Consider the following 23488-nt stretch of genomic DNA (forward strand, 5'->3'; position numbering starts at 1 on the left):
ATGAACAATTCTTCTAATCTCATACCCCTCTTTCTCTCTCTTTTTTTCTCTCTGTCTCTTTTCTAGGCACTAGGAAATTGCTACTTTCTCCACGAATCCTTGAAAAACATCCACCAGTTTGATTTCAAAGGTGAGTCCAGTCCCTGCCTTAACCCGGCCTCAGCATCTCAAGACCTCATGTCGTTCTATCCAACCCCCCCTACACACCCCAAACCCCCCCCTTACACATCACACCAACCACTTACAGCCTGGTCCTGGTTCCATCACCACCAGCAAGCAGAAGATTGGTCCCAGGGAAGGTAATGTAGCAGCAGGAGATAGAATGGTAATACTTATTAATATTAGGATTTAATTCATGAGATTTCGGGCCTGTGGTAATTGTGTACGGGGGTTATTGGACAGTTACGGCGGTCTCATCAGCCAGTGGTGTCAGAGGGCCCGGGGTCCGGCGGAGCCGCTAATTAAAGAGGGGATATAGATGTAGGAGGGCCGTCCTCCCATTAGGGCCGAGTCAGCGTTAGGACGGGGCTCTCACCCCAGTGAAGGACAGGCTGAGGGGACAGATCCTCAGAACATCAGCACACACATACAAGGAGCCCCACATACGGTCCACATCCACTGGAAACAAAACTGAAACATACATGGTATGTATGAACCCTGTTCACACTGTAGGAGACGTTAGAATCACCATCTTCGGAAATCTTATTCAGTCTTCTCGCTGTATGTGATGACGAAATGCACGTGGAAAAAAGTGGTTTAAGATACAAAAGGATGGTTCCACTAAGCTAAATTTGACAAATGTTTTTCTTTTTTCTTGAGGGAACTCCTTGTTTTTCAGCCTGTGTTGGTCCCCAGTGTGACTCCAGCGTGTGTTTCATGCTCTCAGGAATGTTTGGATCCCATCGTCCTCCTCCGGACTTCATCTGTTCCCACCGCAACAAACCCACAGAGAACTCCTTGAAGATATTTTCAGTCTGTAAATGGTCTTAAACGACTCAAACGAAAGGCTCTTTCTGTTACATCAAAGGCAGGCATAATTAACACAGTGGGGGATCCAAGAGACCTTTAATTGCCGTGGAGAATCTGTTGCTTCCCCACCCTGGCAGACTCCAGAATACTTCTAATGTTCCCCAGCAGGTGGAGCAGTTGTCTGAAGAAGGCCTGGGGACAGGACACACAGCACAACCCTGCCATCTGAGGCTCCTTACACTCTGACTCATGGTCTCTTAAAAGATGAGCTTTTGTGGTGGTAACATTCTGTCTCCCTTTGTTTCATATTTTGTTAGCCAAGAAATTCAAAAAGGTGGTCGGGAAGGAGATCTACTCAGACACACTAGAGAGCACGGCTATGTTGGAGAAGGAGAAGTTCCCTCAGGACTACTTCCCTGAGGTGGGTCTGACTCGCTGACTGCTTCCTCTGTTTGTCCGTCTTACTTCCTGTTGATCTGGCAACTTCATAGTCAAGAGTGGTTGAGATTTGACACGGCAAACATGGGCCATTTAAAAGTTCAGTTGAGTTATTCATGTTAATTGAAATATGCCCATACAGTTGTCCACTTGAGTTTCAGTATTATGGACTTTAGGGGATATTTGTGTTTCTAAAAATCTTTCTGTTTTTGGAACTTTAAATTACATGTTATTTATTCTTTAATTTCGTGTCATCTGATTTGAACAGAACAAAACTTTTTAAACATTGTAGATTTTTCCAGATACACACTGTATATGTCTTTCTCTTCTACAATGTTTTGTTGTCTTTGCAGAATGCTTTTAATCTTGAGCTTAGAGAAAAGTCCAGAAAAGCCCTTTTCAGTTTCAGCTCTTTCATGTAACACCTCAGATTAGTCTCCCCTCCAGAAAGCACACACGGATGCTTCTGTACACTCAGTTCAACACGTTTTAGATCTTCTGTTTGAGCACAGGCCGCTGTGCTCTGTGGAGCGGTGTGTGTGTCTGTGTGTCTGTCTGTGTGTGTGTGTGTGTGTGTGTGCGCGTCTGGCTCCTCATGGTGAGGGAGCGGTGAGCTCTGCTGATATAGTAATAAAGAGAGCCAGGGCTGTGGTGTCGTCCCTACACTCCCCGCTCATCTGTCAACCACGCTCCGATGGACACCTTCGCAAATATATGCAAAGGAGATGGATACGGCCCCTCTCACAGACGGCTCCCAATTTCCGTCTTTTTCACACGCGCGCCCTCTCTCGCGCGCGTGCCAGGACATGCATGTGCACGCTCACTCCGTCTTGCGCTAGCTCTCATAGCACACACACATACAGACGGACATGTGCGCACTTGGCACCCGCTTTGGGTTGCCCGGTTTGCATGTCGTAGAGGATCTAATGCCAATTACATCAATTAAGGGGTGAAGTCATTTCAAACGATAGCGCCAAATTCTTGTTTTGCCTTCAGGGGGACAAGACAGGAAAACAACAGCAAAGTTGTCACCTGAATGAGGGAGGGGTAGAGCGAGAGAGGGGGCAGATAGATGGGAAAAGTTTGGCCTGTGATTTATGCCTCTTTCCCGGCTGGGTTATGAATCTGGGATGATGCTCCTGAGAGCAGCACTCCAGATAATGTTAGCCCATTTAAAAAGAGCAGATTTGTGTAGTCTATCAGGCCCCGCTATTCCCCCCCCCCCGCCCGCCCCCCCCCCCCCCACACACACACACACACACACACTTCTCACTGCCGGCCCCGTAGTGAGAAATTGGTTGTTATCATAGATCACAGATACTGCTCAAACCTCTTATGAAAGATGAATTAATTTCACTAATGCTTTAATGCAAAGCTCTCATGAGGGAGGAAGGCTGGCGATAACCCCTGCCTCGTCCCCTCTTCCTCCATGGTGATTTATGCCGTCTTTTAGTAGATGAAACCGCCTGGATTCGCCATCCATCTGCAGCCTTAAGGAATCCTATTAACAGGAGATCTGGGACAAGACGGACCGCCACACACGGGGCCCGACGGCGCTCTGGGTCCGTGTCGCCGGGTTGTAAAACTACGGTTGGAAGCACGGACTGAAGTTTGAGCAGCCTTTGTGCAAACAGTTCTATATTCAGCCATATCAAAAGCTCGCCAGCATGTGGGGCACAGCCCTACGTCACGGGTCTTGGGGAAACACAAGTGATTCTTCATTTGGAGTTAAGTAGTTAGGTGGTGAGGACGTCTTCTGTTGACGTTTGTAATGAAACGGATATTTAAACAGTTGAATGTGACAGCAGACGGTTTAGCATGTTAGAGTGAGACTACCTGGCTTTCCCTGCTTGGGCGGTACCATCACAGTCGGCCATTAACAGCTTGTGACAAGGCCAGGGCCGATGACATCATCATGGTCAGGGAGCAGATGTTTAGGGTTGAGTGGCAGGTCCGCTTAAAGAACTGCTACGCTAACAGACAAAATGACTGGAATCTCTTCGACTGCAGTGCAGTTGAGTGGGTAGGCACCGAGGTACTGTTCTGTCCGGTCTGCACTTGAAAATACATTTGATGGGCACACGTTAGTGCTTTTGCGGTAATGATATGTTCAGGATCTGACCTGCCTGCTCATGCCTCCCCCCTTCACACAGACAGACAGACAGACACACACACAGAGAGAGACACACACACTCGCTCTTCCTCTCTCGCTCCCCGTGTTAAAGCTCCTTGTTTCCCAGGAGGGCTAGACAGGAGCCTTCTGACCTTACAAGTTCTCCAGGTTGACTCAGTGGAAATGACAGTTCCTCCCTCTATGCAAAACCCCAGCCCTGCCTGCAGGCCCGACACTGTGAGTTATGGCTTTAAGTGGAGGGGAAGGGGGGCTGGCCGTCATTAATTGAAAAGCTGAATAAGAAAGGAACTGGACAAAATAGCGGGCACATTTCTTTTGAAAGGTCGACGTGATGGATTTGGCGGCCTGTCATTTCTCGTTGTTCCGTCAATCCTTTCAACTGGCCGTGAGCATTAATATATTTATTTTGTTTGGTGCAGTAATACATGCTTCCAAAAAACATTGCATCATAAGGATTTGTCATTGCCTTATATAAATAAAGTATACGAGTGAGACCTTAATGTCCCCTTGCTATTGATTGTTTGCACGGAAGTGGAAAAAAAGAAAGACAGGCTGTAGATCACCATCCATGCATGCTGGTATTTGTGGTTTGGCACCATGGGTTTGCTCATAAAAGCATTGCTGGTGAACCTCCCATACCCTTTTAGTGCCCTCTGTGGTATGATTACATGGTGTTGTAACCTTGGTGTGGTTTTGATTCATATCCATTGTAGTCCCAACCTGAGCGCTCAGAGCCCAAGTAGTTAATGAGGTTGGAAAGTTTGGATGTTCAACTTGACCCAGTGTCCCTGTGCCTCTGTGTCTTTCATCTCTCTCTCTCACACACATACATACACATACATATACACATACATATACACATACTGGTCAGTGAGCCCTATACCCCCCCCCCCTCCCCCTCATAACAACCCCCCCCCCCCCCCCCCAGCCTGAGTGGGATGATGGAATAAAGATAAATGCAGAGGGGGGTGGACTGCATGGGGCCAGATCAATCAGGGTTTGTGTGTATTACTTATTACTCACAGTGCATTTCTGTCACGGGCCCCCTGTAACCCTGTCCTGCACCCCTTCTGGTCCTGCACCCCCCCCACCCCAAAGCCCAGTGTTATTTATAGCTGGGGGTGGTCTCTGAGTTGAGGTATAGGAAAGGTCATTGGATAAAACCAGACAGGGAGGGGGTGCGTGTTTATGGGTGATGGGGCTCCTACGTCTGACATTTGATGGAAGTGAAAACTTCCTATGGACACAAGTGGGCTGTTCATGGAGTGGCTTCCTGTAATGGGGAATCTATTTGATGTCCCCACTCCCTCTCTCTCTCCACTCGTCCTGTCCTGTCTCCGGATTGGTTGGCAGCCCTGGATACGGCTCGCTCCGCAACAGCCTGTTCATCACTGTCAGGGGACAAGCCGCCGTCCTGTGGAAGGTCAGCCGGTGTCACCCCCCAGCCTTCTGACCTTTACTGCTCAAGCTCCTCCGCCCCCCACCCCCCTGGTCTGGCCCCCATCAGAACCCCCCCCCTGGTCTGGTCTGGTCTGACCAGGGATCATGTTTAGGGGAGGGATCTGATAATGGTACCTTCTTAGCAGATTAAATTGAACTGGACAGCACCTGTGCCAACAGCACTGCTTCCAGTGTCAGCAGGTGTAGATGATAGTGTTGTTTTGGTTTTATTGACCTCGAGGGCCTATTAGTGATGTTAGTGATTGTATTGACTATATAAATGGAGGTCAAGGCCTGGATCATTGTGGATGATCTCTCATCCACAATCAGCTCTCAGCAAAAGTTGTCTGGCTGTCTATCATTATTGGTTAGTAGTGAATCAACGTAGTCGGTTTCATAAGAGTTCTGTAGGAATGAACAAACGTTAAAAAAAATGCATGTGTGTGCTGTGACACTTACTCATACTTGTATGTGTGTGTGTGTCTTTATGAGCAAGCATTCAGATGACAGATCAGTCATACATGGAGAAGAAGCTGCCGTCAGAGGAGTGATGGATTCTAATGCTGGGATGGTAGTTAATGGTCGTTTAAATGAAACCTCAGATTAAATCTCTCTCTGGCTGCGGTAGTACACCATGGATATGTCCCTATGGGGGAAAAGCTAACCCACCTCTCCACTAGACTTTATCCTCCTTTTCCTCCTCTCTTCAATGATTCCTTTAAGTCATTACATTGGCATTATGTCAACACACACACATGCAAAAATTGACAAGCAGCACATTCAGTCTGAACCTTCCATGCAGCTGGAAGACCATACTGTTTAACTACATTTACTGAATGTAAAGTGAACCAAAACATCTGCTAGCCACGTCAATATAAATGTGATTACTGAACAAATTACCTTGAAACATATGCTGCGTTTTGTTGGATATATTCCAATTTAACGTATTTTTATGCATAATATTTTTCATTCCCGAACATTGTTAGAATTGTAATGGATTAAAAAGTAGATTCGAATCCAAATACCTGGGACATACACACACACACAAACACACACACACACACACACACACACACTGAATTCAAAGTCTCAATGTTCGATAGTGCTGTGTAATTGGAGCCATACATTCCGCCAGGCGGTATGGATTAATTCAAGTATGCTAATGTAATTCAATTTGATACAGTTAATCTTGTACTAATGCAGATTGAAGGATGTGAGGCGCAATCAAATACCTCTCAGCCTTTAATTTGCATCTAAGTTTTTAAATAAAATTAGTCAATTTGTAATTATGTGACCTGGGCCGTAATTAGTTTATTCATCACTGTGGTTAACTCCCCATTAGGGGCCTCAGAGAAGCCCTTATTTATTTGTTTATTTCTGTATTCAAAATGAGAACGCTTGCAGCATCAATTTGTCTCCTCATTTAATAACCAGCTTCATGGTGAATCATGTGCTGCTGTGTGAGATCTCTGGACTTGTGATTGGATAATCCACTCAGACCACAGCTCTGTGGACTGCCCCAGGACCAGGTGGCTGGAGAGCCCTGTGCCTGATGTGAAACCACCCACTGGGCTACCAGCCTGTCCAAGTAGCTTCCAGATGAGATCAGATTGAATTTAGATTGAATGATTCTTGATATTGAAATGCGATCCCAGGTAGTGATTGTCTTTACAGTTTTATGATGGCCCCATGACCTCTATTGACTGATGGCCCCATGACCTCTATTGACTGATGGCAGTGGTGGTTAATACTTTGTGTGTTCTCTGTATGTTCGTCCATGCTAACCTGGAGTATGTGTCTCACTCTGCTGCAGTGCAAGTGGTCCAGAAAAGGCTTCATCAGGACTCGATGGGCCCTGGCTGACTGGTGAGCCCTCCATACCACAGCATAGTCAAGCTCCATTTCCCATGTTACCCTCACCCTGTTTCTCTCGTCACTCTAACTTTGACTAGCTACACTTTAATGGTCTGGCAGGATCTGTCACTTTGATTTTTACTTGCGATCCATATCGTTTCTCACCGGGGGCTCTGCTAATCCCTTGTCTTTGTAGACAGCCGAGAATCCTCTCGAGAGAAAGAGTCAGGGAGAGAGACAAAGAGAAAGAGAGGTCTACCTTGACAGGATGCTACAGGACCAGGCAGGATTGGGTTAGGCATAATTGCGTTAGTCAAGCAGTTGCAAATGACAGATGACAGAAAACATTACCTGCAATTGAACTTGCGCAGGATGAATACAAACCTTTGCTCCTGGTTTGAGTAGAGGAGGAGGGGAAGGATTGTAATCTAATAGAAGGATGACATGGGGACAAAGGGCTAAAAACGTAACACTCTAATAGAAGCTCAATGCTAGACAGGGAAAGAGTGAGAGAGAGGTGAGAGGGGGAGATACAATTATGGTTTGGGCAGTGGGGAGGTAGAGAGTCCACTACTGACAAGATCAACAGGTAAATCACCTTCACTTTGACCTTAGATACTGGGCTTTTAGACGTATGTTGTTGGCTGTTGTCAACAAAGAGAGAGTTGGGTTCATCTCCTAGTTTGGTCTGGATATTCGGCATGTCCACAACCAACTGGGAACAGCCAGAGCCACAGTCACAACCAATCGCTGCTCTGTTTGTAGATCTCTACCTGTCTGTGTGATTTGATGTTAATCAGCAGTGAACACTAGAGGTCAGTTACTGTATATAGGTTTCCAACTTGAAATGATTCTCTTCTCTCTCTCTCTCTCTCTCTCTCTCTCTCTCCGTCTCTCTCTCTCTCCGTCTCTCTCTCTCTCTCCGTCTCCCTCCTCTCTCTCTCTCTCTCTCCGTCTCCCTCCTCTCTCTCTCTCTCTCTCTCTCTCTCTCTCTCTCCGTCTCCCTCCTCTCTCTCTCTCTCTCTCCGTCTCCCTCCTCTCTCTCTCTCTCTCCGTCTCCCTCCTCTCTCTCTCTCTCTCTCTCTCTCTCTCTCTCTCTCTCTCTCTCTCTCTCTCTCTCTCTCTCTCTCTCTCTCTCTCTCCATCTCTCTCTCTCTCCGTCTCCCTCCTCTCTCTCTCTCTCCCTCTCTCTCCCGTCCCCCCTCTCTATGCCTCCTCCCCAGTGCCTTCGACCTGGTCAACATCCACCTGTTCCACGACGCGTCCAACCTGGTGGCGTGGGAGAAGAGCCCGTCTGTCTACTGTGGGACCAGACAGAAGGCTCTGGGCTACGTCCTGGACAGGTACAGCTCCGCCCTCCTCCTCCTCCTCCTCCATCCCCTCGATCCTCCTGTCCCCCTCCGCCAGACCGAACATCACATGTTCTGCATCTCTCCGCCCCTCTTCCGTCCCACTTCCTTTGATCTCGTGGCTCGTTTCTTTGGTTTCACCCTTGACTACATCACAGCTCCCCCTCGTCGTCCTTCCCTCCTCCATTGACAGGATAAGTTTTTAGCTTGGCACCTGTTTAATCCAGGCCATAGGCCATCTTGCTGACGCCACTCGGCTTCTATATTCCACACAAGGGTCTTCATATCCTAGAAGGAAGGAATGAGACTTAAGCTTTCTATATATGAGAGGACTCATACCATGTAAGGCAAGATTGAGCTGGGGACATTGGCTATATGGGTACTTGTTTACTTTATACCCTAGAAGGCAGGAGATCTATATACATTATTTGTCTTTCTACTAGCGTCACAAAGCTGGTAGAAGCTGATCTTGATACTATTAAATACCTTTTATCATTTCTTTATTTGAGCATCCAAGTTCTCCCTTCGCTATCAATTCTTCTTCAGTATAAGACATCCTCATGACATCCATCCATGGCATCCTTCCTCCTGCTGTTCCTGACTCTCTCTCCTGTCCTTCCCCCACGCACTGGAGGGCAACAGACTCACCTTGACCTTTATCCATCCTGTCCTCCATCCATCCTCTCCTCCATGCATCCTCTCCGTCCCTTCCCCTTCTCTTCCTCCTTCCCTCCAGCCCGTAGCACTCCCAGGTAGAGAACCCTTTACCCAGGCTCCTCCACTAGTCAAACATGAGAGCCCATTCTCAGGCCATGCTAATGTGATTTATGGGATATCCATTTACAGTGGGGGCAGAATGATGTAGTGTGCTAGGGCCACCCCTGCTCTCTACCTGGTCATGCAAACACAGAATAAAAGCCCCCAGCAACATGTGACCCCCTCCATTGAAACAGCATCAGAATGCACGGTGCCTCTTATCCCCTCCACTTTGAATAACTACATGCATATAAGGTTGGCATATATTATCAGGGCTCTTGACACTCGTGAAATACGAGACGACCGCTTTAATGTTTCCTCAAAGATCATATTTTTCCCCTCCTTCATTCCGCATTTGATGAAAGAATGGTCTGCCTTTAATGGACAGGGAAGTGGGAGTGTTTTAGGAATATGGCAGCTTTTACAATTTTTATGAAGCCATAATTTACCTGGATTTATGGGAGGCAATGACGTTTCTAAAGGACCCAGCTTGTTGCTTACATTGAGGGTTTTGGCCGTATTTTTCTCCACTTTTGTCGTGCTATCAAAGTTGATTTATTTTTAAAAGTCACATCGTAAATAGCGCTAGCTAGATGGCACAGTGCTGGGGGTTGAGGGCGTTGAATGTTTTTCCCGCTGAGCTGAGGGGCAGTTTCCACGCTCCCACACTCCGAATCCCTCTTGTGTGCGTCGGGGAAGATGTCCTCCTCCGTATCATTAGAACGCTGACAATGGCCAATGGATTTGCACTGCCCTTTTTTAGGTAGGTATGGGGAGGGGGATAGTTTCTGACTGGAAGCAGGGGTGTTAAGGGGCGTGGTGGGGTGGGGATAGGGCGGCGGGGGGGGGTGTTAGAGGGAGGGATGCGGTGCATGTTCAGGCTGGTATGCCATGTGGAGAAGGGGATGGGAGGCATCGCGCCTCAACTGCTCATTTTGGGGAAACAGTCAGGCACGGATCCGGACCGCTAGAGTGAGAAAAATGCTCGCAGAGACTCGGGTGTGTGGGGGGGGGGGGGGGGGTGTTAGGGGTTGGAGGTGGGGGGGGAGGGGTTGTGGGTGGGGGGTGGGGGGGGTACTGGGCTACACAAAGGGTCCCCAGCCTCTGTAGGGGCAGTGAATAATGGGCTGGTCCTTTCACAGGGGCTGCTAACCTTTTGGCAGCCACCAGCGAACTCCATTCTCCTCCACCGATCAGGGAGGACAATGCAGCCAGGACCGGCTTTGAATGAAGCGCTACCACCAACAGTGTTCCCATTCAGACGCCGGGTTGGGAACCATCTTTTTGGCCATTGTCCTAACTCTGACTCCTACCCCCAGAAAGAGAGCAGGAAAAGGGAGAGGGGTGAATATCCATAGCCCAACCTTCCCCCTCTTTCTTTCTCTTCTCTCTCTCTCTCTCTCTCTCTCTCTCTCTCTCTCTCTCTCTCTCTCTCTCTCTCTCTCTCTCTCTCTCTCTCTCTCTCTCTCTCTCTCTCTCTCTCTCTCTCTCTCTCTCTCTCTCTCTCTCTCTCTCTCTCTCTCTCTCTCTCTCTCTCTCTCTCTCTCTCTCTCTCTCTCTCTCTCCCTCTCTCTCTCTATCTATCTCTCTCCCTTTCTCCATCCCTCCCTCCCTCTCTCTCTCTCCCTCGGTCTCTCTGAGCTCTAATCTCTCAGTGAGGGGAGGCCAGGGTGGACGTGGATGGTGGGGAGTTAGTGGTTGGTCTCCCCACAAGCTGGGATCTGAGGGCGGTGTTGGTTGGTTGCAGGAGCCTGGTGGAGCAGCAGGCCTGCTGGGTGAGCTCCACAACTGGGCCCTCCCATGTCCAGCAGCTCCTTATCTGAGGGCCGGGGCTTAGTAGTGCAGCTTACGGCCTATTGAGAACACATCTGATAAGCCGTCTTCCTCTGTGGCCCTTTTAACTGCTAAACGGTGTTTATCTCCAGGCGGCTACAAGGCCCCCCAGGGGAACAATGGTGAGAGGGAACAGCGTTTAGGCGGCCAGAGATCTCCATTGAGTCCCATCAAGAAAACAAGCAGTCCTTTAGCCTCGACTAATGCGCGGGCCACTTCTGTGAGAGCAAGGGAGGAGGGAAGGCTTTTTTGAAATGCATCCCCTGCTTGTTTTGTATACCCGGTCCCCTCTCTTTAATAGTGGACATATGAGCACCCACAGAGGAGACTTTATATACTGCTTTTTTGTCGATTTTTGCCTTGATCTTTAAGGATCGTTGTTTCATGATTACGTGAGGTGTTTGAAGAATTGTTTGAACTTGATGCTGTGATGTGATTTTGAAATATTCTGTCTTGAAGGATGTTCTCTTTGAAGTCCTGAACTTGTTATCGGGCTTCGGTCATGGTGAAAACCAGCTTGTGTGTATGCAGTATATAAAAAAGAAAGCTTTATTCATCTAGGTACAATTGATCCAAGAGAATTCAAAGAGTGGCGTTCTAATTTCAAACCTTCAGACCAAGAGGTTGATGGGAGTCCAGGCTGCCGTGAGGCATGTGAAATCATTGTAGAATATAAAATCAACACACCTTTTTCATCCCCCTCTCCTCCTAGAGGATCATCTTTTGTGGTTTGGGGTTTGTTCCTTTTCCCTGGCCCATTCAAAGGGCCTGCTCTGGTTCAGGAGAGAACAGTTTCACATTACAACTGTGAAATCCGGGCATAAAGGAGGCTTTGTCGCCCCCTATTATTTTCACCCAGATATAGTCCATTGTCACACAGCTGAAGTTAATTTGATCAACATTGGGGACATTTAACTGTTTTGTTCCCTGAAAAGGCTTGTTTCATGCTCATTTTCGGGGCATTGAAAAGCAATGATTGGCAGAAAAATAATGTTGCCGTTAACAATTCAGAGCAATTAGTTTCCCATGGGGAGGCACTGGGCCGAACTGGCTGCCACACAGCGACTCTTTGTCATTTTATGGACGGTCATCAGTCAACTGTCAGCCTGTCTCAAAGAGCTCTCCAATCTAAATGTTTCCCTTTAGGCTTTTCCCAGAACAACAGACTGAAAGAGAGGAGAAAGACGAGCCAGTTTCCAGGCAATAGACATGTTCAGCTGGAAAAGGCCTGAATGATAAGAGATCCTTTGCAAAGCCGGGAGAAATTTGTGATGCGGGAAGAGTAAGAGTAATGCATGTGTGAATGCAATAAATACATAATGAATCGTCGATCAACTATGCAGAATATTTGTTTTTAGTTTATTGCTTTTGAATGTATTTAAGCAGGCAAATGTGTTGACAGTGCGATTGATAGCTTTGAAAACACAGCTGGTGTGCTTGGGTTTGCTGAAACACTCACTGAGACTGTAGTGTGCAAGGTGCAAGTTGGGTGTGTGTGTTTGGGAGGGGGTGGGGAAGGGGTGTTAGTGTGTGACTCTGTGAACTGCCTCCTCACCCTGGGAGGCCTGGGGCAGCAGGGGTTAATCCTCTCCACTCCCACTGGGCTCTCTGTCTGACTACAGATCTCTCTCTCTATCCTTCAGTCTCTATCTCTGTCTATATCGCTCTCTGTTCATCCCCATCCCTCTCCTGCACTGCCCCCCCCCCCCCTCTCTCTCTCTCTCTCTCTCTCTCTCTCTCTCTCTCTCTCTCTCTCTCTCTCTCTCTCTCTCTCTCTCTCTCTCTCTCTCTCTCTCTCTCTCTCTCTCTCTCTCTCTCTCTCTCTCTCTCTCTCTCTCTCTCTCCCTCTCTCTCTCTCTCTCTCTCTCTCTCCCTCTCTCTCTCTCTCCCCCCTCTCTCTCTCTCTGTCTCTCTCTCTCTCAGTACACTTTGTAGTGCAGGCAGAGTGACAGATGTCGGTGTGACTGTTGTCCGTATCTTGTAAGGATAAGGATAGTCTATGACTTGGTGAATCCCCAGGTGTAACCAGACTCTGCGCGCTGTGAATAGATGCGTCTTCCTCTAGGCCCTGTCATCTGAGGGGATGAGACGCCTTAAAGCACCTTAAAGCACACACCACTACATGGAGTGAACTTCCTGTCCCCGCTGGCTTGTTTCGGGAGGGGGGGGGGGGGGGGCCCGGTCAACGGCGTTGTGGGTTTGACGTGGCCCGGTCGGGTTGGCTTGTCCTCTAACCTCTCAGTGACCGCGCCACCCCCCAACCTGACTGTGTGGGGTGGGGTGGGAGAGGTGGGGAAGGAGGGGTGGTGGTCCTCAGGGGGTCACAGGTCACAGCGAGGGCCACCCCCATCCCATTCACCCAGACGTCAAGCAGCACATTCTTCACAATGTTAACATTCTCCCAAATCACTCACAATGGACGCGCTGCGAGAGATGAGCAGCATTGTGCTGTCGAGTTGTGCAGAGATGAATCTGACTGGCCAACTAATGGTAAGTCGTCCCGTCGTCTCCCAGTGACATGGACCCTCGTAAGACCCGCTATCACAGAGCATAATCCTGGAAGCTCATCCATTATGACTCAGCCTAACTGTCAGTCATACTTAATCATGGGACTGGTTTTGTGTGTGTGTGTGTGTGTGTGTGTGTGTGTGCATGCACCCAAAAGACAGACAGACAGACAGGCAGGAAGACTGACAGATAGAAAGAAAGAGTTGCTATTTGCTTGTACGCGGGTGCACATGTGTGCGTTCTTGCATGTGTGCGTTTTTGCATGTGAGCAGGGAAGAGTGTGCGTGTGAGAGGAATGTGCTCCCAGTGCTTTGTGGCCAGGCTGTAGGGGGCCTGGGAGCAGAGTTAGGGGCCGTCTTATAAATTAGCGGCTGACCCCCCGTCTTTGTGTGGCCCCAGGAAGGCCTGATTCACGCCCCCCCTCCCCCCCCCCCCCCCACCACCCCTCAGTGAGAACGGCCCCTAAGAAGAGACTCTTTCAGGGGTGTCACCGCGCGATGAATTGGCTGGGGGGAAGCATGTTTATAGACTGTGTAAAGGAGTGCGTCTTTGTGGGGGAATGTCGCTGACACTGTTACAGTTTGCCTGAATGAACTGTGATGACGCGCCTAATGGGGCCCCAGCTGGGGGGGGCTAGCAGGGGGGCACCTAGGACCCCCCACCTCTGTCCCATTCACGCCCAGTCCACTGTGGCTAATGTGGCGATTCTTCGGGCCCCCCACAAAGGCCAAGCAAAAGTCAACTTTCACACCAGCGGGTCACCACGAGTGCTTTAGGAAATGATCTTGTAAACAGAGTGTTACCTTCTGACCTGCGGCTGATACCTTAGACCCGCAGACAAAACGGCCCGGGCCCACGTATTAGACATGGCTATTAGTGGGATAAAGCTGTGGGCTCTATCCCCTTAGGGGGAGAGACATACACACACACACACACACACAGACTCTCTCTCCCTCTCTTACTCTCTCCCACACTACACTGAGGATCGAGACATGGTCCTGCCCAACGCTGTCTTTTCCTTCTTACTCTTGCTCTCCTCTTCTCGTCTCCTCCCACGCTCTCTCCCCTGTCCTCCCTCCATCTTCTCTCATTAGGCTCTCTCTCCTCTCCTCACCTCTCCCTGCTTCCTTCTCTCCCTGTGGCTCGAGTGCCTCTCGTGGGAATGCTCTCATCTTTACCTCCCTCCCGAGATCAAGGAAACAACATATCTTAAAGATATTGCTTCCACCCGAGATATTGAAATAACATTTAGGGCGAGACAAAAACATTGATTGAGATCTTATGGATGACGTTTAACGTTTTAAATCATTGTTGCTCATGTTTTTCAGCCATAGATGCAAAATGTACATCAACTTCATAGGCACACACATTCCAGCATACATTCTTTTGCCAACTCCATATATTGATTTATTCATTGTATTTTTTTATTTCCTTTTCTTCATCCATTTCCTCATTTCGAATGCCATCTCTTCTTATGTCCAGTCTTTCAGCCCCTTTTAAGTGTGGAAGGTCATTTATGACATCATCAGTGCTGAGTGTATTAGTGTACTAAACCTCCTCTCCCTTGAAGCACTTGGCTGAGAGACAGGTGCATGTCCCCCACACAACAAGCACCTTTCCCGGCCTCCTGTGCTCCTTTTTACCCCCCTACCTCCCCCCAGAAAGAGCCACTGTGTGTGTGCTTTTACGACTGAGGACCAGCAAAAGGACCCACCACGGAGAAAGAAAGAGAGAGCTGAAAGAGCGAGAGAGAGAGAGAGAGAGAGGTTGGGGAAGAGTGAGACTCTTTTTACTGCCTCATAAATATATTGTTATCAGTGGCTGGGGGAGTCGAGGCCAGAGATTTATCCTCCCCGATTAGCACAGCAAGCATCCTGAATCATTAATTACGCACGGAGCAGGTCTACCTTCCTTTTAATTTCTTATCTCTCGTCTTGTAGAGGGGCCTCTTCTAAGTAAATGATTAGGTATGAGAGTTAATTATACCTCGCTTAAGGTGCGTTTGAACAGCTCTTGGATGCTGCTGCTCCTGCAAGGCTGGTCTGGATCTGGAAACATTCCATGACACGTCGAGCTGGACTCCATGAATCCTCACCCACAGGCTCTGCTGCTTTGCTAAATCTCTACTATATGTATAAAGTAGTGCATGTTTCTTATCTGTGATAAAAAATAATAATAAAAACAAACATTTTAAAGCTGTACTACTAAACATTTTACATTTCCTGAAGCCCATTATAGAACAGAGCAGATGGTATATTATACTAGTAGACATACAGTATGTAGTAGTTAGTGCTCTTACCTAATGGATTGAATGAGTCACTCCCTAGTACAGGTGTGAGTACCACCAGGTGGCGCTGTGCACTTCAGAAATGACATGAGGCCCTAAGGCCACCACCACCCACCACCAATCAGATAACAGTCACCAGCACTCCACTGAGATCAACCTAATAACGTGTGGTCCCATTGTTTTACAGGATTACTGACCAGCGGTATGAGAAGCTACCATATTTTGTCTTTGGGGACTTCAACTTCAGGTTGGATTCGATGCAGGTTATTGAGGTAAGAATTGTGTGTGTGTGAGTTTGTGTGTGTGCAAGCGTTGGTGGGTCATGTATGTCTGTGTTCCAATGCTGTGAGAGTTCATGAGTGGGCGCTTGTGTGTGTGTGTGTGTGTGTGCGTGCGTGCAGTGACTTTGTGCGGTTAAATTAGCTTGAGGAAGAAAAGCAGCACTCCAGAATTATGGCTCATTATTTGCTCCTCTGTGGCCAGCCCAGCTGTGTTTGCCAAGCAACCCTCCAAGTGCATTGTTATGTTATGGTGCCATTCCCTCTCCCTTCCTCCTTCCCCTTTCTCTCCCTCCTCCTCCTCTTCTCTTGGTGCAAATGAGGCCACAGTGCCCCAGTGTAGTGCAGTCATTCAGCATTCCTCATCATGAGATAGGGGGCTAGGACAACAAGCCATAAAGACCTAAGGCCACGCACACACACACCATGGCGGGCCCTGTGATGACCGAGGAAGAGATGGAAGGAGAGGGAGAGAGGGTGGACTCTCTGCCAGACACAATAGCCCTCAAATCACTAACCCTGTTCAAGGTGTCGGCATTGTCCATTTGGAGCCGAACCTCTTTGAAAGACGGAGGAAGAGGAGGAGGAGTGCGGGAGGTCTTTGAGAAAGGAGCGTTTTGCTCAAGCGGTTCAGGAAAGACCTCGTCCTGTGAGGTGAGGGGAGAGGGGCCTCGTGATGTGGAACGCAGTTCAGCCATCCAGCCACTAGAGGGGCCGTTGAGGGTCACACGCTCTCATTCAACCCAAACTGTAATCGTCGGCAGATAGGTGGGGGTCATAAGTTGGTGCGCCCTCATTCAAGCCGCATGCGGGTTTGCCTCATTGATTGCTGTGCGTGACCATAAGATGTTTGTTTTTGCACTGTACCCATCATTCGCATTGATTGACGGAATTCTATCATCTCCCACGGTACATTGGATTTCACTGGGATAATTGGGTCACATTAGCGCTGATCATGTGAGAATATATGAGCTGCTTTTGGAGATAATAAGGCCACCGTAGGAGAGGGATGAGCAGATGCTGCAGAACACAGGGACCATTGAGAAGGAAGGGTCGGGATTTGACCACCCTCCCCCCAAACCTGGCTCCCTTTCATGATGATGTTTGATGACTAGGATGTAGTTAACCGTTAGCGCGACTGGGATGAAATCACAACATGCCATGTCGCAGACATTAGGGGGTGACAGATTCCACTTACAAAGTCATGTGAATGTCACCGTAGAACGTCCCTGTGTGTGTGTGTGTGTGTGTGTGTGTGTGTGTCTCCCCCTCTCTCCAGTTCTCTGTGCTAGGTGAGTGTTGGCTGCTGTCTCGGTCTCTCCCACTCTGTACAAATGCGGGCCCAAGGGTCGTGACCTTTTTTTTCCTGGGACATGCGAGGCTTGCGGTGTGTGTCCATCTCAGAAACACCCTTCCCTTTCTCATGCATCTCCACACACACCCCTTTTTCGCTCGCGCACACACATTCACACACACACACACACGCACGCACACACATACACAGAGACAGACCCCTCTGTCTCACACACACACACACACACACACACACACTCAGGCACAGATACAAACCCCTCTCTCTCACACACACACAGACACACACACACACACAGAGTTACAAACCCCTCTCTCATGCATGCGCGCACACACACAGGTCCCATCCTCCAGTTGTTCTGACAGATGTTTCTGATTGATCTCCCCTGCTTGAAGGGGAGGTTCCGGCACACAGGGGGGCCTCTTTACACTGAAGAGACACTCAGGAAGTCAGAGCCGTGGGCCATGAAGGACCCCCTGGTACTTGCGCGTGCGCACACACACACGCACACGCACAGTCCCATCTCCTTCCCCCTGCCTCCTCCAGAAGGGTCCTCAAAGCTGCTAAGCGTTTAACGGGGACTCAAGACCCAAACGCAGGAGGCTGATGTCATCCAGCCGAGATGCTCGTTAAAGAGCCAGCGCTGGCTCGTATACTGTAAAGCAGTCGGACTCCGGTCCCTAGAAGGCTGATTTAATGGCGGCTTGGATGCGGTCGCGGAGGAAGCCGTGATGTCACCAGTAAACAAATGGGTGCGGGGCCCGTTCTGATCTAACTCACAGCCTCAGAGCTGTGTCAACCCTTTAATGACAATTAATGTCAGCAGGACAATTAGTGCACCTCCAGGAGGGTGCTTTACTGGAGATGGGCCACTAGCGTATCGATCTGGCATGCTTATCTGGAGCTTGATTCAGACAGTCAGACACATGTCCTCCCTCCCTCCCTCCTTCTCTCTCCATCTCTCTCTCTCTCACGCACCTCTAATCCTTTCCAGTGTTCTTGCCACCTTCTGTACATACTGGTTGGCAATGAGGAATGAGAGGATACCTCAGTCAGTGCCTGCCCACACCTCTTTCCAGCGTGATCCCGTCTGTGTCTACACTAGGCACACTATCCCACTGGACAGCCTAGGCCCTATACCACTTCCTTTTACCCAGCATGGCGTATGGGTGCAGAGGAAGTTGTGAGTGTGTGTGTGCGTCTGGTGGTCTTCTGCCCCCTATACGGGAGGGGGCAATGTCCCAGGGTTGGACACAGGTGGCAGATTCCTGGCATGCTTGTGCAGCAGGATCAGTAACCAGAGGCTGTGGCCGGCCTCTCCCTCCCCCTCCACTCCCCCCCCCCCCCTCCCAGGCCCGGTTCCCCCATTAATTGTGTCCGACAGAGGGAATTGGCTTCAATTGACCCCCATTCAGCGGCCCTTTGACTGGGGGACAAAGGACACAGCCACGTGGAGACTAATGCTGGAGCTGAGCTGCCTGGAGGTCCCCCACCACTACTGTCCCTCTCTCCACCCTCCATCTTTCTCAGGACCCAACACCCCGGGCAGGGAGAGGGGCACAGACAGGGTTAGGGCTCTGTGAGACCGGGTTAGGGAGATATTCAGGTGTCTGAATGGGGGGGGGGGGGAACACTGATTGGGTGGAGCTGTAAGGGTAATAGTGGGTGAAGAAGGTGGTGTCTGGGACGTTTGAAACCTGAACAACCTATTAAAACGTTTTTCTTTGCCTTACAATCCGATGTCTTGACACATCTGTCGGATTGACGTTGTGTTGAGCCCGCTTGGCCCCCTGACCACTTCATCCAATATTCGAAGCTTCACCACAAAAGAGACTGGACGTAGGCCTAAAGTAAATACCAGATTGCTGGGGCTTCGTTTTAGTGCAGTCTGCCCCGTGTGTCCACAGTTTACCACAGAGGACAGTCTGGAGCCAAATGACCCCCTGTGGGGCAGGACATCCTGGCTGGGATGGGATGTGAAGAAGGGGTGCATGATGGTCTGCCATGTTGGGGGCCCCAGAGGGTTGGCGCTGGCTGTAAATCAGCATGCTCAGTGACAGCAACGCGGCTCCGTGCCTGGACTCACAGTATATTTAAAATCCCTCCTAATTAAACTTAATAGAATGTAAATTTAATATCTGCAGAAATGGTGTAGCCCCTGGCCGAGCTGATCCAATCCTGCGATTGATAGGGGCCAGCTGGAAGGTTAATTGCTGACTTGATCTACTGTCCCCGTGACACAGCTTGTGCCTGTTTTAATTGGAACTGATCGGAACTCTACATGGGGCCAGATTTCATTACGGTAGCCACCGGCTAATGCTAACGCTCGGCCTTTTGAGCGGGGGACCCAGGCCTCAGTAGGGCCCCCTGTCTGTTTGAGGTGGGACGGCGGGGGCTGGCCAGGGCATCAATCTTCCTCCCTTTGTCCCTGGCCCCTTTCTCTCCCTTGAGCAGCATGAAATTAAAGGTGGGGCCGTTGGCTCGAGCCACACCAAATGAATGCTGTAAAATGCTCATTAATGACAAGTGGGGGTAATAAATATGACATTTTTCATGCTTTGAAGTACAGTGCAGCTCAGAGTCCATGCCTGTCGAAAGTGTGTCAGTGTAGTGTGTGTGTATAATGTGTGTATTAGCAAGGCATTGTCGTCAATGTGTACTTATACAGTACAATATTTCTGTGTCGTGTTGCTTGATTGTGAGTGTGTGTCCACAGGATGCACACTATTGTTCAAGTAGGCTAGACAGGGATTAGATGTTGCTCCTAGCCATTGTCCCGGCTCGTGAACTTGTGCTGGCTAAATATTGTTTGCCTCTTTTCCCTTTTCATCCAGGCTTTGATGAGCATGTGTGGGTCTGGCTTGCTATAAATCAAAAGCCAGCCAGTGTAATTAAGTCTACACTACATTAGTCAGGCTAATTAATTTGGGGGCCCATCCATCCATTAGCCAGTGGGCTAGCACTGATTGGGCCTCTGTTCTGTGGGACCTGCCGACACCAGGGACTGTGACCCTCCTTGGCTGCTGTCCGTTCCCCAGACACACACACACACGAGTGTACACACACATACACATTTCTTAATTCCCCAAGTCCCATATCAGGAGAATCTCCATAATTAGATAAAAGAAAATAGCCGTCAGGACCAAGACATGGAGATATAAACCCTAATGATACCTCCGAGTAAAATCCAAGGTTACATATCTATTAGTGCATCTCTTATGACCACAATGAAGTTGCCCAAAGAGAGTGATTTAATATAGCTAATCCACCTTGTCTTGTGTGTATGGCACGGTCTCACAGGAGGGTCTTGGTGCATTTGCTGGCCTGTTTAATCACTTGATACCAGTGCAGCTCCAGATGAAGATGTTCCCCGGTACAATACAGTATCATTATGTGAATAGAGGAGTCTAATTGGTCACAATAGGGCCCCATTATACCAGAGATAACCCGTCTAGATAGAAGGAGATTATACCCACTGAACAAAAGACACTGTTCTCTGTTCCTCTGTTTGCTTGCCATACTAATGAATACAGAGAGAGGGCGGGGGGGTTGGAGGGGCAAGTTCAGTGATGAGGGTGGAACGCAAGCGATGTCGCTTTGATCGGAGTGCCGTCGCCGTAATTAAAAAGGCGCCCGTGTAGAGGGGACAAGCAGGGGCTTCTGTTAGTCTCGCTCATTAACAACCGCTCGTTTGAGGACGGCTGCAGCGCTGCAGACCCATTGTGCTGCAGGCTGGAGCGACTGGCAGCTGGACGCGCCACGCCAGCGGTAGATGGCGTGACCCAGGGGTGAGGGCAGCGCCTGGCACCGGTAGCCCCCGCTTGCCCCCTCCACCCCCACTCCCACACTGAGATTGTGGTGCCCCGGTCTCTGAGGCAGGACAGGGTTTCAGCCCTGATGACCCCCTCGCATCCTTACTCCTCATGGGCTGTGGCTCACTGGAGGGGACACTTTGACTGGCCACACCTCTGTTCACTGAGGGGAGTGTCCTTCACTCACCTTCCAAGGCTCACTCACTGACTCACTCACTGTCACGCCTTCACACTTTCTCTCCCAATCTCTTTCTCTTGATCTCCCCCTAACTCCCTCTCTTTCTGTGAAAGCAGGCTTTATTTTCCCTCCCTCCTCTCCTCAGCCTTTCTTCCATCTTCCTCTCCTTTCTCTCGACGGACTCCCAGCATTCCACAGCTCTGATCGCTGGTCTTTAACGGCTCAGGGAAGGCTTTTCACACACCACAAAAAGTAGGAGCCAAAACAGGAGCAAGCAGTTTTGTCTGGAGGAAGGGAGCTTTGGTGTTTAACTAGGTCAGGAAGTGGATTATACAGGGGGTGTTGGCTAACAGAAAAGAGTAGAGAGACAGGTAGACAAGAAACAGACAGGCAGGCTGGCTGGCAGACAGACATTATGAGTTGAGTTGCTGCCAGCATGACGTTGTGTTCCGGGATATTAGGCTGTCAGTGTGTACATGGGTGTAGACCAGACAAGCGTTAGCGTGTCTGAGGAGATGAAAGTGCTCCTGTGATAACAGCTTTACACAGTAGACAAGGTCCCACATATTTGCTTTGAAAACAATATAGTTAAGTTATGGCTATGCTCACTGATTCAGTACAATCCCCAATTTGATTTATGGACTTGTTTTATCTGTCTGTTAACTTTGAAGAACTGCGGCGGGTAGCAACAAGGTCCCTACGACCTCTTCAAATAATTCCTTAACTGTTTATCTCCAGCAGTTCATTATATGGATGCCTCTCCCCTGTTCTCCCCTCCACCTCTGTCACAGTGCAGCTTGGCCTTGCCTTTGAAATGGCTCAGTGGAACAACAAACCGCTAACAGTGGCTATTTTGATTTAGTCCAAACGAAACGTGTGGCATAAACTGTGGGGGATAAGGCTGTCTTTGTGCCTGGCCCATAGTGGCCTGCTTGTATGATGTCAGTCTATTTTTGACTAATGCAGTCCGCTGCCATTTGCGGGGGAGAAAACAATAACCTTTTTTTTTTTTTCTTGCCATGGATTGTGACCGGGGTGCCAAGCAGGTCCCAGGACGGTGCATGTTGTCTCAGGGTTATGTAATGGAGATACACACACACACACACACACCATGTTGTTTCTACTCTGCCATGGAGTTTACATGAGGTAGTCAACACGTGGCCTGCCTCAACCCCTTGTCAGACAGTAATTGCATTCTGTATTAGATCAACATGTCACGTTAGATCCAGTTCCTAGAGGTCAAACTTCAAGAGAAATTACATTGTTAAATCAATCTTATTATATCACTCTTGTATCAAGCATACATGTTTATGAGAGACTGGGGGAGGAAAAACGGACCAATGTCACTTTTTTATGTAAGCCAGCATATATTAAAGCGTATAATAAGAATAGAAAGAAGGCATGAATACAAAGCTGAAGAGATGTCATGATTCAAAGAGCAGCTCATTGAGTTGTTTGTCAGCTACTGTCAGTCCCAGGGAGATGTCCCACAGAAGGGCTCTTTGTCACCCAGCTGTAAAGCCAGCCTTGGCACCCTGGGCCTTTAAACAACTCTGGCCAGCAGAATTAAGAGTCACTCTGCTCCATTCACAGCCCAGCACAAATATCCCCATCATATTTAAGAGGCCCATTAAGTGGCACATTGAGAATTCATGGGGCTCCCCCCACAATTCCTTCCTGGGTGATTTATCTGTGACGGCCATATTGCTCCACTCTTTCAGAGAGAGGGGGTGTGCGGAGCTCTTCTTTTTGTCTTAAAGGAGGCCCAAAACAATGCGTTTCAGGCCCATTCCTCCGACAAGGCCCTCCTTTCAGGGGGCTGAGAGGGCCGGGGCCGGCCTAACATCTGTTTGTGTCCCCATCCAGGCGGGACCCCAGCACAGCGCGCCTCGACGGCCCCCTTCTCCTCGCCCCGGGGGTCTTTGTTCCCGATTTCATGCTATCAGAGGGGCAGCATGTTTTCCTGCGCCTAGCTGTCAGGGGCATAAAGGGCCTGGCTGCGGGGTCACACTGAGAGGGATGGGCATGAAAAATTGGTAAAATGTATCACAAAGCCCACCCACAAGACGGTTGCCTAGCGCGTTGATGCGGGGCTGTAGCCCTCCACCTACCTCTCCCTGGCCCTTTCCAGCCACCACCTCCCTTCCTTGGCTGCATTGCTCCCTCCCTTCCTCTGTCCTATTATAGCCCCGATGGACAAGTGCATCATTTAGATGAAATGGTGCAAACAAATTAAAGGGTGGCGCTCTCCAAATGCATCATTGTTCTTTGTGTCCCGGGGAGGGCTTTGTACCGGGGTCGTGGATCCTCTCATCGCACTGTACGCTGGGAAGGAATATA

The 23488-nt window shown here is 49.3% G+C and overlaps 1 protein-coding gene across 5 annotated transcripts in view; it reads left to right on the forward strand.

The window, feature by feature from the left end:
• The window catches only part of inpp5a (inositol polyphosphate-5-phosphatase A), a 100060-nt gene that overhangs the window by 50464 nt on the left and 26108 nt on the right, over positions 1-23488 (forward strand). For all 5 annotated transcript variants that reach the window (XM_084710097.1, XM_084710098.1, XM_084710096.1 and 2 more), the window contains exons 5-9: positions 67-130; positions 1287-1390; positions 6795-6847; positions 8059-8178; positions 15756-15840. In XM_084710097.1, coding sequence (XP_084566223.1) covers positions 67-130; positions 1287-1390; positions 6795-6847; positions 8059-8178; positions 15756-15840 — 426 coding nt within the window. The remainder of the gene's footprint in view (positions 1-66; positions 131-1286; positions 1391-6794; positions 6848-8058; positions 8179-15755; positions 15841-23488) is intronic.

This window comes from Hypomesus nipponensis, chromosome 11 (genome assembly GCF_054491055.1).
Source record: "Hypomesus nipponensis isolate SF chromosome 11, ASM5449105v1, whole genome shotgun sequence".
Taxonomy (NCBI): domain Eukaryota; kingdom Metazoa; phylum Chordata; class Actinopteri; order Osmeriformes; family Osmeridae; genus Hypomesus; species Hypomesus nipponensis.